Source organism: Furipterus horrens, unplaced genomic scaffold (assembly GCF_987537825.1).
Source record: "Furipterus horrens unplaced genomic scaffold, mFurHor1.1.pri manual_scaffold_9, whole genome shotgun sequence".
NCBI lineage: Eukaryota > Metazoa > Chordata > Mammalia > Chiroptera > Furipteridae > Furipterus > Furipterus horrens.
Window position 1 is genome coordinate 94,597,036 of NW_028327179.1, and position 15,175 is coordinate 94,612,210.

At 48.4% G+C, this 15,175-nt stretch overlaps 1 protein-coding gene across 1 annotated transcript in view; it reads right to left on the minus strand.

The window, feature by feature from the left end:
* The window catches only part of DENND2A (DENN domain containing 2A), an 89,873-nt gene that overhangs the window by 37,320 nt on the left and 37,378 nt on the right, over positions 1-15,175 (minus strand). Inside the window, exons 4-6 of the mRNA XM_090287588.1 lie at positions 9,160-9,287; positions 7,052-7,173; positions 1,377-1,577 (exon numbers count right to left, since the gene is read on the minus strand). Coding sequence (XP_090143714.1) covers positions 1,377-1,577; positions 7,052-7,173; positions 9,160-9,287 — 451 coding nt within the window. The remainder of the gene's footprint in view (positions 1-1,376; positions 1,578-7,051; positions 7,174-9,159; positions 9,288-15,175) is intronic.

Sequence of the window (15,175 nt, forward strand, 5' to 3'; positions counted from 1 at the left end):
TAAGTGAGGGAATACTGTACAATAAATAAACAAATGAATTGCTAGGTCAAATTGTTTTTTGGAGAGGAGGGAAATTTTAAACCCATTCAAAATCTCCCCCCTAAACATCCAAAAATAACTAGAAAGACGCCAGCCAGGAGGTGGTTACCACGCTTCCACCTCCTCAAACACAATGAACAGAGAAGGGAGCTCCCTGTGGGTGGGGACTTATGTTTATGCTGTAACAGCACATGTGTGGGGGGAAACGGTGCCTGGCATACAGTAGGGATTCAGTAAATATTGGTGAATTGTGAATACAAAGCACCTATTAGGGGAGGAAAAGGGATAGGGGACAGGCAGCTGTTCTCAGGGAGTTCACAGGCTAACAGGGAGGACCGAGATGCATTTGTAACAACCACACAAGACTATCAGGGGTGTTCCGTGGGTGGTGTAGCCATGTGCCAGAGAAGGCTGTCTCACTCTACATCCAGTCATGGAATAAGTGGAAGCTACATATACTTCAGTCAATAAGTCTTTGTTCCTTTTTATTTAAAAAAAACACCCTGGCCCTGGCTGGTGTGGCTCAGTGGACTGAGCACCTGCCTGTGGACCGAAAGGTCGCAGGTTCAATTCCCAGTTAGGGCACATGCCTGGGTTGTGGGCCAGATCCCCAGTTGGGGGTGTGCAAGAAGCAACTGATTGATGTTTCTCTCGCACATCAATGTTTCTCTCTCTCTCTCTCTCTCCCTCCTCGCCTCTCTAAAAAAAACCAAAAAACAAACAAACAAAAAATGCCCTGACCAGCATGGCTCATGGAGCTGGGCATCATCCCGCAAAGGGAAAGGTTACTGGTTCGATTCCCAGTCAGGGCACGTGCCTGGGTTATAGGTTCAGTCCTGGTCAGGGTGCTTACAAGAGGCAACTGGTCGATGCTTCTCTCTCACATCAATGTTTCTCTCCTTCTTTTTCTCCCTCCCTTCCCCTCTAAAAATAAATAAATACAATCTTGAAGAAGAAAAAAAAAAGAGCCGGGAAAGGTGTGTTTTTGATAAGTGCTGCTTCAGAGGCCAGGCTCCACATGGTGCTGCCCATGGCAGGCGCTGGCATGGTCTGACCCAGAGCAGAGTGGGTGGAGCGCTCCTGCCCGAGGCCACGAAGGAGGGAGGAGTGGCCTTTGGAGGCTGGGCACTGGCAACGCTGTGTGGGATCAGAAGAGTAGTTAAGGCCGGGAGAAGGATGGCGATGTGGCCACAAGACGAGCCATCCTGCTGGTTCCACCACGGTCCCCTGGCCCACGATGGAGCAGGTAGAAGCGGGCCCAGTGATGGTGTCTGCAGCCTTGGTTGACAGGGAAGCGGGAGGGCTTAGCTCAACGTGAAGCTTGTTGCAGGCCTTACCTTGGGTATCTTTCTCTTCTTCCTGCCATTCGGCGGGTCTCCAAGGTTAAAGAAAGTGTCGTCGGGGCTGCTGGGGGTGGAGGGGGGGCTGATTTTGGAAGGGGACCCCGTTCCATCCCGACTCAGCTTCCTAGAGTCCAGCAGTTTGAAGTTCCTCCTCTCTGAATTTTGCCGGAAAAAAGCAGGTTTGGACAATAACTGCTGTGAGGGAAAAAAAAGAAAGATAAATAAATACAAAAGGGATTGACTGGGAGTCACTGGTGGCACCAGGGATGGAAACCGCGAGCTGGAGAAGGGGAGCTGGTCTAGAGGTTCCTGGGGACAATGAATTTGGCTGTGCTACTAAGTGCTCATCAATACCTATCACATCTTAAAACTGTCACACAGTAGGCTTTTCTCATTCCATTGATCTCTCCACTCTTGTTTAGCTCCAAGGAGGGCGCAACAATAACCTCAGGCCCTTTCCTCTCTAAGTTGGCCAGGAGTAAAGGCCCCTCGCCTCCGTAGGTGGCCTGCCGCCCTGTGTCACCGTGAGTCCGCAGGGAGCTGTCAATGGCTTAGCGCCGCAAGTTCTGAGTCAAGCCAGAGGCCGCCCGGTTTGCTCAGTGTGGGCATCTTAATAATTAAACCAGCAAAAGAAGAAGAAATAATAATGAGCCTTCTTAAAGACCAAATTCCATCAGCCATGAAATCCAAAGGAAGGGCCCCAGTTCTTTCACTGCATTGGAATCGCCTATCAAATTGCTGGCAAAAAGCAGGTATCTGTTTTCATTAAGAGATTTAGATGGTGCGGTGTTTGTTCAGAGAACACTGGACGTACGGAAAGGTCTTCGAAGAGAGGAAACAGAAAGGAATCAAACCATGGCACAGAGTTTTCTGAAGGGTGTAAGAGACACGGTGGAGGTTGGGCATGCACTGCGCTTCCCTGTGGTCACACTGCTGGAGGAAGGGACCCTGGTGTGCCCCAGAGCACCCCAAATAGGCCCCCAATGGCCAGAGAGCTTTCATGAAGGGGCAGAATTTCAGTAGCTTCTAAACCGATAAAAAGAGGACCTGGTGGGCCACGGAGAGAACATCATCAAGTAGGTAGCAGGATTCGAGAATAGGCAGAGGTGAGGAAGAGCAAATACGACAGAGAGTCTTCTTGTAAAGACATCCAACCGTCTGTGGAAGGCCTTGGAAAGTGAGGGTATAAATCTTGGACTTGGCAGGGGGTCAGCAAGCTTTTTCTTAAAGGCCAGACAGTAAATATTTTAGGCTTTGTGGGCCATACTGTCTCTGTCCACAACTACTCAACTCTGCCATTTTAGTGCAAGAGCAGCCACAGACAAGATGTCAACAAGCCAGTGTGGTCGGGTTTCAATAAAACTTTATTCACAAAACCAGGTGAACAGAAGTAGTTTGCCATGCTCGAACTAGAGACTAAAAGGGAAATCACTATAGGACCCTGAGGATGATTGTGGTCCAGAGAAGATTCCCGGTTTTGATCAAAGCGTCTCACACCAACATGCCCTGATAATGACATGGCCAGCCCCACTGTCTCTATGCAGGGACTTGCTCTGTGGGAGAGGCCTACAGAGTCTCCTTAATTTTACAGACTTTAGATTCACAAAGAACCTAAAAAAAAAAAAAGAGCTAGAGTGTCCAAAAGGGCAAGCAGACAAGAGCCCTCTCTTGAGTTATTTCAAGAGACCAAGTGTGATGAGCCCTGGCCAGGGGCATCTTGGTGGGGTGGAGGGGGCTGGGCTGCAAAGAAGCTGGATGCCTTCCCGGAGGGAGCTGATATTACGTTAAAATAATGGGCTGTCATTCAGGCAATACAAATTGTTTTTTAAGAGAAATTAATGACATGGGGAAATATATTCATAATAAACATATATAAAAGAGCAGCAAACTACTTACGCAGTACACACACACTCACGCACACTCACACACGCGCACACAGTGTGAAACGGCCTGGAAGGAAATAAACCAAAGTGCTAACAGTGGTTATCTCTGGGAGTTGGGATTACACGCGATTTTTTTAAAGACCCATAAAACACACAAGCAGACACACACACACACAATAACAATCTATTCTAGAAAGAAGAAAATATAAGTAAGCATAAGAAAAAACAAAAGTTTCCTTTAGAGATGAGTTTTGTTTTCGTAATTACACGTTCCAGTATTTAAACATTGTTTACAATGGGAATGTATTATTTTAAAAGACCATATACTGAAAAGTGTTCCTCTATGTACTTAGCACGCATAAACAGTACATGTGGTGCAGGCATTAATCGAAGTGGTTTACCAATACTAATTTGATTAATCTTCCTAGGACCCTGAAGAGGAGCGTGCTGTTATTATTACTACTGTTTCCCCAATGAAAAAAGGAACACACAGAGATGAGACCATTCTCCTGAAGTCACCCGGCTACCAAGAAGGCCCAGGCAGGTTCTGATGCAGGAAGTCAGGCTCTAGAACCTGCACATGGACCAGATGCTGCCTCCCCGTAGCTACGGCTGGGTGATTGATGTATGATCTGTTGGTGGGAGGTGGGTGGGAGGAGGGGGGGTTACCCAGGCAACCAGAGAATGCTAGTTAGTGATACACTTTTCCCTTAGGGGTCATGACATAAAAAAGGATACCTCATATTAGCCCAAATTTCCCTTCTTGTAGGCATCAGTTCCTACAACATTCACTGTATGTTGGAGGTGTGGGGTGGTGGGTCACACAGAGCAAGAAAGGAACATGCCCCTTCTCTGGACCTTGCCCTGTGTGTGAGGGTTAGCATCTGCCCTTGGCTGCACATCTGCTCCTTTCTAGGGCAAGTCTGTCTGAAGGACCCTTCCCTTTCTACTGGGACCAACTAATTCGGTGAAAATCCCAATGTAATGTAATGTAATGACATTTTAATAAAATGATGAAATATCATTCAGGAACTTTCTGGGGCTGGTAGAGGGGGTCGCCACAGAGGGAACGCGGCAGCTGTAGCCCAGATGTGGCATGAATATTCAAGGAGCTACATGGAGGAAGTAGAGAAGTCTGCAGCTGTCCCAGAATGGGGGCACAGACCAGACACCCAGATGTGGGAGAGGAGAGGAAGGCGCGTGGACATGGAGCCCACAGCAGCCTGCAAGTCTCCGTGGCAGTCAGACATGTGCCTTGGGCAGCGGGCTTCTCCTCCGGCAGGGGAGCTACTTCTGAGCTTCCGGGCTGCCCTCTTGTTTTGCGATTTTTGGGACGGAGGTCCTAGGGTTTTTCTAGCCTGGCAGGAAGGGGAAGGGAAGAGCTAGGCCTTTCTTTTCTGGTCTTAGGGAGCAGTGCCTGCTCTGAGTGCAGAACTGCTTTGCATAGGCATGTTCCTTGTCCCTAGGAGGCTGGGTAGGTCACTCTCCATGAGAAGTGGAGGGTGGGGCAGAGCTGGGTAGGACATGAAGGGAGCAGACCCGAGGTGACAGCCTTTCCTAAGGATTTCCTAAAGGCTGACGATGTCCATATTCCAATGAAAACAAAACACATTTCATGGTGGCCATGGATTATCCATGATGCCATGCCTTTCTGTAGGAAGGGAAAACAGAAGTTAACTGTTTTTTTTTTTTTTTTTTTTCACTGTGTGGTTGCCTCTCACTCGTGCCCCCAACTGGGGACCTGATGTACAACCTAGTTATGTGCCCTGACTGGGAATCGAACCAGTGACACTTGGCTTGCAGGCTGATGCTCAATCCACTGAGCCACAGCAGCCAGGGCAGAAGTTAACAGGTTTTTGCAAGCACTGTAGCAATTGCTTTGGGTCTGGAAGACCCACCCTTCATGGCAGATTCCACTTCCAACTTTCTCCAGGAAGCCTGGTGGCTCAAAGATCCCCTTTGTGACCACTGAGCATATGTGCAGACCCCACACCCCCGCCTGCCAGCGAAGGCCGCCCTCATGCGGAATCTGGAGAGGAAGGTGGCTGCTTTTCCTTAGGCTGGAAACAGAGTCTTGCAATGGGATTTCAACTGACACTTGCAGGCTGGATTTGGCCTTCCTTTATGATTTGTTCAACACCTACATGTTACATAATTCTATTTATGGGAGACACAAAGGAACAGTATACTTACTGATCTTGAGGAGTTTACAATGTAGTTGGGAAGATGTTTTTAAGATATGTTACAAGACTTAAATCAGACTTCAAATCATTGAAGTAAGCGGTAGCATAAGGTAGTACAGACAACTTGGTGTGAAATGGATGCTTTAGCCCACTGAGTGCCACAGGCAGGCCGAGGGGAAGACGTCCCAGGGCCTGGGGTGGCCTGGTGGCTTCCTGAAGGAGGCACGACTGAGCAGACCTTAAAGGATGGGGATAAAGACTCAGGTAAGAGCCAAGGGCAGAGGGAGGGATGACCCAGCACAGCGGTGGGCGAATTACCATCTGGGGGCCACATCTGGCCCACCACCTGCTTTTGTACAGGCCAGGAGCTAAGAACGGTTTTATGTTTTTATGTTTTTAAATGGCTAATATATGTATGACACATGAAAGTTATATAAAATTCAAATTTCAGTGTCAACCCATAACGTTTTATTGAAACACAGCTGCACTCACTCATTTGCATATTGTCCATGGCTGCTTTCCACTACAATGGCTGTGCTGAGTATCAGGGCAGAGATTGTGTATGCACTCTCTGGCCCTTTAGAGAAAAAGTTTACCAGTCTTGGGCCTATCACATCAGACGGGCAGTCAGCAGGTTCTCGTCGGAGTGGTGCACTTATATGCAGGAGCTGTGTGAAATGCGCTAGTAATGGGTGCCCAGGGGTCAGTTATGGAGGAGGTTTAGTGTTATGGTAAGGAATATGAATTCAGTCCTATGAGCAATAAGATGAAATCATCATGTCCATTAATATAGTTATATTATCTATAAGAACAATAATTCCGAAGGTTCAAAAGGATTATCTGTAAAAACTGTCAGTCTTCTACCCTGACCTCCAGGTCCTCAGACACTCAGACAACTCCACAGAGGTACCCACTTACTACAGTCTTAGGTACCCTTACAGAGATCTTCTGTTATATCCACAAACATATGAGATGACATATATGTATATTCTTCCATTAACCGCCCCCCACAAATGGTAGCATAAAATAAAAATACTATTTCTGAACCATGCTTTTCAGTTTTACATTTTAGTTTGTCTTATGACATTATTCTTTTTAAAAAAAATTTTATTTATTCATTTTAAGAGAGAGGGGAAAGGAGGGAGAAAGAGAGAGAGAGAAACATGATGTGCAGGAGAAACAGCAATTGGTTGCCTCTCTCATGCCCCGACCTGGGGTCCTGGCCCGCAACCCAGCATGTGCCCTGATTGGGAATCGAACCAATGATGTTTTGGTCCACAGGCCAGCACTCAATCCACTGAGCTACACCAGCCAGGGTTGTGACACTGTTCTTAATGGTCCTATGGCTATGCACTATCTTATTTACGGAGCAGGAGAGGCTTCTGATGCAGAAGCAGCTAAAATGATACTTCCGGAAGCTTTGCTGAGCAGGGGACTCCAGGGAGCACTGGAGGCAGGAGGGGCAGGCAGGCAGCTAAGGTGCACAGCTGGGAGCCCAGCAGTGAGCGTGGTCTGGCATTCCAGTGTAGCCCAGAGCTCCAGGCTGCTCAAGGCCTTGGGGTTGGGCCCCCGGGGCCCCCAACACGCCCCTGGGGGCTCATACCTTGGTGGATGTGTCAGAGATGGAAGAGGTGGGAGAACCAGGAAAATTCAAGACACACTTCTTTCCCAGGCAGCGACCATGTAATTCAACATCCTCATACGGGTTTTCCTTCATCGGTGGGTCTGTGGTCAAAGGCAAAGGGTCAGGAACTGGGAACATTGAGGAAGCTTTCCTCCTCGGATCTGCCCAACACCCTAGCCTCTCCTTGGTGAACTGTCTGATGTCTTGCTATCTGTTCATCTTTCCTCTTGGTAACAGACCCCGATTGTCACGGAGTAACTCCCTGTCTCCCGTTCTTAGACGTGTGAGATTAATTCCACTCTGGTTTCAGGACTTGAGCCAACTGAAGTTTCCCGAGTTCCTGCCTCAGTGACCAGAGCCAGGAAGAGCTCACACCCCCAGTCTAAGCCAATCACCGCATGGCACTCCTGGGCTCTGAAGGTGAACAAGGGACCTAAACTGATCTAGCCGGAGCGAGCCCCAGGATTTCTGCTGGGATTTGCAGGATACAGACTCCCTCCAGGGAGCCGATCATGGGAAACCTGCTGGGAATGGAGCTAACTCGAGAGATAAGAACAGGGAAGAAAAAGCCAGTTCTGGTTGCATGAAGCAGCAAATGCTCTCTGTTGTTTCCCCTGGGTCTTCTGTCCCTTGGGAGGGAGAGCTTCCCCGCCAGGTATACGCACTGCTGAGGGGGGTGCAGGTCTTGTACCTGCGCTGGATTTGGGAAGCCTGCAGCTCCAGCAGGAGCCCCCTCCACAGCAGGGACGCAGCGACTCAAACAGCCTGCGGTGCAATGCCAGGAGCTCAGCTGAGCATACACCCTTCTCCAGGCTCGTGTTCCCCCCACTGTGGAGTCTTTCCTGGGACTGATTGCACCCCTGTATATATGCGTGTCTCTGCCTTACCTGCCCCTCCCACATGGACGCACGTGGGTTTCTTCCTCTGACGAGCTCACGTCTTCCCCCACCCTCAGCCCTACCCCTAACAAACGGGTGCTGGTCTGAGCGTGCACCTCACTGAAACTGTGATCCTCCCTGAGGATAATTTAACTCACCTAATTTAGTTTTTAAATTTCTATTAAATTTATTGGGGTGACCTCCGTTAAAAAGATTATACAGGCTTCCAGTGTACAACTCTGTGATATATCAGCGGTCTATGGCGTGTGTCCAACACCAAAGTCAAATCGCCTTCTCTCACCGTACTGACGTGTACACTTGACCCCTTTATCCTTTATAACTTCCCTACCCCCGCCCCTCTGATAACCACCCTACTGTTGTCTGCGTCTGTACGTTCTTTGTTTTGTTTGTTCATTTGTTGCTTTCGGTTTTATATCCCACATACGAGTACAACCATATGAGTCTTCACTTTTCCTGTCTGTCTTATTTCGCTTAGCGTGGTAGTCTCAAGGTCCATCCACGTTGTCGCAAATGGCAGTACAGTGTTTTATCTTTTCTTATGGCTGAGTTAGCTCACCAAATTTAAGTACATACACACTGTGATTCTGAACCCGACTCTGGAATCTGAGAGAATCCTTCAGAGCTAGGCTCAAGTTTCTTTTTCAGTACAGACATTCAATTTAGTCTGAATTTCAATGACCTCTTACTGCCACGCTCCTACAGTTTCAGAAAGAATATGGTGGTCTTCAGCTTTCTTTCGTCCAGTAATTCCTACAATTTACTGAGCATCTTTTGTAAGTCAGGGGTTTTACATACCACTTTCTGTAGTCCTCAGACAACCCTGTAAGGTAGCTATCGCCATCCTGAGTGTACAGCTGACGGAACTGAAGTTCAGATATGTTAAGTCACCCGCTCAATGTCAAACAGCTAGTAAGTAGCGGATGTTGAGGCCCCAGCTCGCCAGTGCACAGCACGCTGCCGCCCTGGCTCCTGTGCATCGTGGCCCGTCCCCTCCCCGCAGCCCCGTGTCCTCTCACGCAGCCAGTGTGGGTCACTCTTCCACTCACTTACCGGCTCTCTCTTTCATTTGAGTACATGTATGTCTTTGAGTGCATGTGAGTATGTGTTTCAAGCACCCAGCCCCATTTCTTCTTTTCCCCTTGCGCAGAGACTGACTCATACCCATATCCTGAAATTTTGGCCTCTTACCTAGAATGTCTTCGTAGACGTTCTCCTCCGATAAAGTGCGTGCGAGCCCCAGCTTGGTCTGTGCGTACCAGTCAGCCCCGTTGTTCTCCAAGGAAGACTGCAGTAAGTCTTCAAACTCAAAGGACTTTCTGGGTTGTAGCAGATGGGACGAAAAAGAAACAAAGAATCAAATCAAATGAGGTGGGTTCAGAGGATATATACTAAAAATAATTTTTTTTTTCTTGTGAAAATTCCCATTACTGAAACCAACTCCAGTTTTTGCAAGAAGGCATGAAAATCCTCATATATGAGATGTGACTTTGACTTGAAAGAATATTTATGCTATTACGCCAAGTAAGATAGCAAAGCAGATACATGTATAAAATCCAGTCCCAGCTTTGTAAGCAAACATATACAAAGAAAATAAAAGAAAGAAGGTAAGATACATGAGCTGCTCTCTCAGGATGGTTCCTGGCTTCTCTTCACTTTTTCTTCTCTGGACGAGAAAGTACACACGTGACTAACTAGAGAGGAGGAGTGGTGGCCAGTTCAGAGCGGACCTGAGGCCTGGGCACCTCCCCGCTCTCACCCACCAGCATGGTTGTCATCAGAATGAAACCCAGGGGCCATGAGATGCCCCACCCTGCCCCTCAGGCATCTGCGCAAACGTGGTGTGGTCTCCTTCTGTGGCCTGGCTCACTCCATGGCTTCCTACCACCCCCACCCCCACCCTCTATCCACATGGGTGGTCCCTGATCTGATGGTGTTGATCAGAATCTCTCACACACACAGCCACTCACCTTGAGTTTCTATGGTTTTTATAACTTTACTGAACATTTGGGACGTCAGGAGATGGGGCCTACTACGAAACACACACACACACATCAGCCCCCTCACAGGTTCACTCCGCCTCCCCCACTTTTCTCCTCTCCCCGCTTCCTTCGCCTCCTCCAGAGTAACCCACGACTGTGCCTCCAGTTGGAGCAGACGACCGTGTGCACTCAGATTTGCCTAGGCAGATTTGTCAGGACTTTCTGCTGAATACACTTGGGCCTTCCTTGAATGGGATTTAGGTGGACATGCAATCCCTTCTCACTAAACAGGACACCGCCCGCCTCAGCTGGCCCTTTCCTCCTCCTTGGACAGGGTCCAGATGGTACTACCTTTCTATGGCTCAGGAAGCTCGGCTCTTCCTGCCCATTTTGTTAGTGTGTCTGGCACAGTCTTCTATACACACTAGATGGTAAATTGCAGCAGACTACTTAGAAACGTAGAGTGTCTTTGTTCTTCACCCCCATGTCCAGTCTCTCCCTGGCCCCTGGGGAAGGTGCCCCACTGGATACAGAGCTGGGGTCCTTCATTCACAAGCCTTTCCACTTTGGGTGGAGCACTTAGCAGGACTGAAACTCAGTGTCCTGATTTGTAAAGTAGTAACCATCTCATAGGATTGTCCAAAGCATGAAAAAGAAAATGTTGGCCAAGTCCTTAGCACCGGACAAGCACTCAGCAAATGGCAGCTACGGTCATTTATGCGGCAAATGTTTTAGGCTGAACACGTACGCTGGGGGAGGCCCTGCGCTCAGGGTTTGAGAAATGAGGAGGGACTGAAAGCGTCCCTGCCTCAGGAGCTTCCATTCTAGAACGGAAGACAGACATTCAGCCAGCCCACGTACAAACAGAATGAGGAATGTGTAAGTTCAATGACGGGAAAGAACAGGCTGCCACAGACAAGACCATCAAGGAGGCCCGTTTCGGTTGGGGATGCATCGGGGAAGGCCCCGAGGAGAAAGCCACTCATTCAGGCTGAGACCTGAAGGAGAAAAGGGCTTTCCAAGAGGGAAGGGCATGGGTGACGGTTGTGTGGCTACAGAGACCTCGGTGCCTTTGTGGAAACGACAGCCATCCAGCCAGGCTGGCCCGGTGGACAGGCCGGGCAATGAGACGGCAGAGCCGGGCAGAGGCCATCCGCCTGCTCTCCAAACTTGGAGGATTTCTCGCATCCTCAAGCTTTCCCCCTTTACTAGTTTCTTCCTCTCTTCCTTTAAACACGCTCAGGTTTCCTCTGTTTTGAAAACCTTTCATTTGAAGCAATGACCCTGCTAGTTCTGCTATTTCTCACCTTCCTCGCCAACATTTCCCACTGGGGAGAGGGGAGGAGGAGGGGCGGAGACTGTTCTGACTGGCTGAGTATTAGTTCGCCCTAGTCCACCGGCTTTTCCTTCCCTGACCTCAGCGTGGCACCTCTGTGCACCCCTTTTCCGAAACTGTCTCCTGAAAGTCACTAGTGAGTTTCTGGTGAAACTTAACCACTTTCTTGGTCCTTTTCTTACATGACACCACTTTTCTTTACATGACACCTCTTGGTTTCTACAATGCAAGGGTGGTTGGGTCATGGGCCATCCGTGGCTGAGGCTGGTGTGTGAACTTTTGTTACTGGTCCTTGATGCAGTAAGCACAGAAATTGAGAGTGAGTTTTTGTTTTTTTTTATATTTTTTAAAACAATTTTATTTATTTGTTTATTTATTTATTTTTAGAGAGAGGGGAAAGGAAAAAGAGAGGGAGAGAAACATCACTGTGGTTGCCTCTAACGCACGCCCAGCTGGGGACCTGACACGCAACCTAGAATGTGCCCTGACTGGGAATCGAACCAGCGACACTTGGTTCACAGGCTGATGCTCAATCCACTGAGCCACAGCAGCCAGGGCTGCATTTAGAAACTTTTTAGGCAACTGATAGAAATGAGGCTTGGCTCTCGCTGATGTGGCTCAATGGATTGAGCATCAACTTATGAACCGAAAGGACGCTGGTTCGATTCCCAGTCAGGGCACATGCCTGGGTTGAGGGCCAGGTCCCCAGCTGGGGGCGTGCAGGAGGCAACCAGCTGATGTTTCTCTCACACATCAATGTTTCTCTCCCTCTCTTTCTCCCTCCCACCCTCCTCTCTAAAAATAAATAAATAAACTCTTTAAAGAAATTAAAAACTGAGGACTATATATTGTTGTCTTTTTTTCATTTAATTCCTCTGGGATTTTATTTTATTTTACAACAGTGTAGTTCGGCAAAGCATTGCAAACACATGCACATGGGCCCTCTGGACGGTCTGAAAAGCCGCAGTGCAAGGCTGCCCCGTTACTTCCCTTCCCACACAACTCTTCCTGGGCCATCACCGGAAGCGCTCTTCCTCCTCCTCCTCCTCTTTCTGGGCTAGGGCTTTGTCCGCAGGTTTTTCCTCTTCAGGCTCTAAACTGTAATATCCCCACATCTGAGTTCATCCCCCCCTTATCTGCACCCCATCCTCATTCCTTTATGAACCTGACTCAGCACTTAGGCACTTAGGGCAGGAGCACAAAGAAGCGCCAAGCTGGAAGCTTCCGTGCTGGCGTCTATGGTCTTACGTCAGGCCACGGGGCTGAAACTGTCATTTGTGTCCTGGGGTCCTGACTTACTAACAGAAGCACATTCCCCAAAGGAGAAGCTGCCAATCCATGAGCCCCTCCTTCTTCTCCTTGAGGTGCCCAGCCAGGAGGAAGGACTGAGCTTCAGAACTCTAGCAGATGGGGTCTGGTGGGGATGGGGGTGGGCGTGGGGGGAGAGGCCTGGGCTGCTTTCTCTGGGATGAGAATGTGCTGTGCTGTGAGCCCACCCTGAACAGCCTGGGCTGGCATTGGCCAGGCGTCTGATTGGAGAGCGCCCCGACTCCTGGGGGAGCCCGTCCGATGGTGTTAGCTCGAGTCCTCAGCGTGCCCACTGCCTAGAACTTGCTAGAAAAGATGCGAACTGTTCTGTGAGCCCATAGGCTCATTCATTCAACGAACTGACTGAGTACCAGCTAAGTGCCTTACCTGGATTAGCGCATTTGGACTTCGCAACCACCTCGTGAAGAATTAATATCATCGTACACATTTAGGCGTGAGAAAACTGACGCATAGGCAGGTTAGATAAATTGCCCAAGGTCACGGTGGGAGGAAGTGGTGGACCAGGGAGCCTGGCGGGAGACTGGTGCCCTTGACAACATGGGCCCTGAGCAGGGCGTGAAGTTAGCGGCAAAGCGTGAGAAAAGCTGCAGGCGCAGCGCACACATTAAGACGAGGGCAGCTGCCAGAGTCTGCAGATAGGAACTTGAACTAATTTTCCATACAAAATCATATTACACGTTACCGTGAATTACCCAGCAGGCCCCCTGGTTACCTCATAATGTAATTAAATCATGCGATGAAGAGGAGCTACGAACCCTCACAGGAAAAAGAGGGGGCAGGCAGGGTCCCTGCCCTGGGAGCTGAGCAGCTTCAGCCTCAATGTCAGGAAGCCCTACTCCTGACAGCGGGGGACAGAGAGGTGACCACCACTGGCAGGGGAAGCCTCGATGCTCTGGAATTCGAGCATGAGCCTGGCTAAGCTTGGCCTTTTCTTTGATTTCAGAAAGCGGCTGCAGCTGGGCCTTGCTTTGCTACAGAGAGAGCTCTATTAATTGTTTTTATTTTTAAAAAAAAATCTCATTTGAGGCACCTATGTATGAGGCAATATTTGTATAGGTCAACTTTTAAAATGAAAATGTTTTATAAAGTACCTATGAAATAACATCTGAATAATTCAAATGACTTAATAATAAATGCTGTAACGAAACAGATGTTTGCATGCCCTGGCCTCTCCGAGTCCCAGCGGCCGGCTCGCTTACTTAGAGCACATGTAACACGACCTGGATTATCTGTCAGGGTTTGCTGGGGTGGGATTAGCCGGTGCCCAAGCTGCCGCTGTCAGACATCCAGGGATCTCAGGCCAGGATACGAAGGCTTTGCATGGTGCTTCCATAGTTCCATGAACACGATGTTAATACGAAAGCTTAGCTATGCCTTGCCTTTAATTTCCAACACGTAAAAGGTACCCACCACCACTCTAAATAGTATTAGAAAAGTGAAATTTAAAAAAATTGTAAACTTCCTAAAAAATGCTGATTAGAAGATGATTATTCACATCACAAGACTCTTTATTTAATTTGCAAAAGAATTCATCCCAAGAGGTCTCTATTTGTGTATTAAAATGCTGGTTTTCAGGTGACCAGCTCCTCTGCAGGGAGCCTGAAAGACAAAGAAAATCTGAAACCCCCATGAAACCACGGGACGTACAAAAACAAGGAGAAACCAGAAATCTTTACACGTCCCGTTTCCTGAGCTAGTGGGAGAGTTCCAGTTACAAAGTTTGGATTATCACTGTTGAGTGTTGGTATTTGCAAGCAACGACTTCACACAGTCCCTCCTAAGCACTATTTCTGTAAACTGCATAAATGTCTCCAAGGACTGGGGGTGGCGGGGGCTCTGGTTCTGTGACTCAGGTAGGTGATAAGGTTCCCCGAAGAAGAAGAATGTGATTAAATAAATCATCTAGCCACCTAGCTAAATCTTTTCTATAAAAATAATTTTTAACTAGAAAAGAAGGTTTGAATGCCTGCCCTGGCTGGTGTGGCTCAGGAGATTGAGTGCCAGCCTGTGAACTGAAAGGTCGCTGGTTCAAATCCTGGTCAGGGCACGTGCCTGGATTGCAGGCCAGGGTCCCCCACTGGGGGTGTGCGAGAGGCAACCGATAGATGTATCTCTCACACACTTACGTTTCTCTCCCGCTCTTTCTCCCTCCCTTCTACCTCTAAAAGTAAATAAATAAAATCTTTATTAAAAACAGATTTTTTTTTAAACTTGAAAAACAGTTTTAATGCCTGCCCTGGCTGGTGTAGCTCAGGGGACTGAGCGCTGGCCTGTGAACTGAAATGTCACCAGTTCAATTCCAAGTCAGGGCACATGCCTGGGTTGTGGGCCAGGTCCCCAGCTGGGGGCGGCAAGAGGCAACTGATTGATGTTTCTCTCCTTCTCTTTCTCCCTCCATTTTCCTCTCTCTAAAACTAAAATGAAAGTTTTTTTTAAAAAAGGTTTTAATGCCTTTATTTACATATTAACTTTGAGAGAAAGGAAATTTCAAAAGGCTAATGCTAACCACATCTAAATTGGCTTCACTCTTGTTTAAATCTTTCCACACTCATTCCACAAC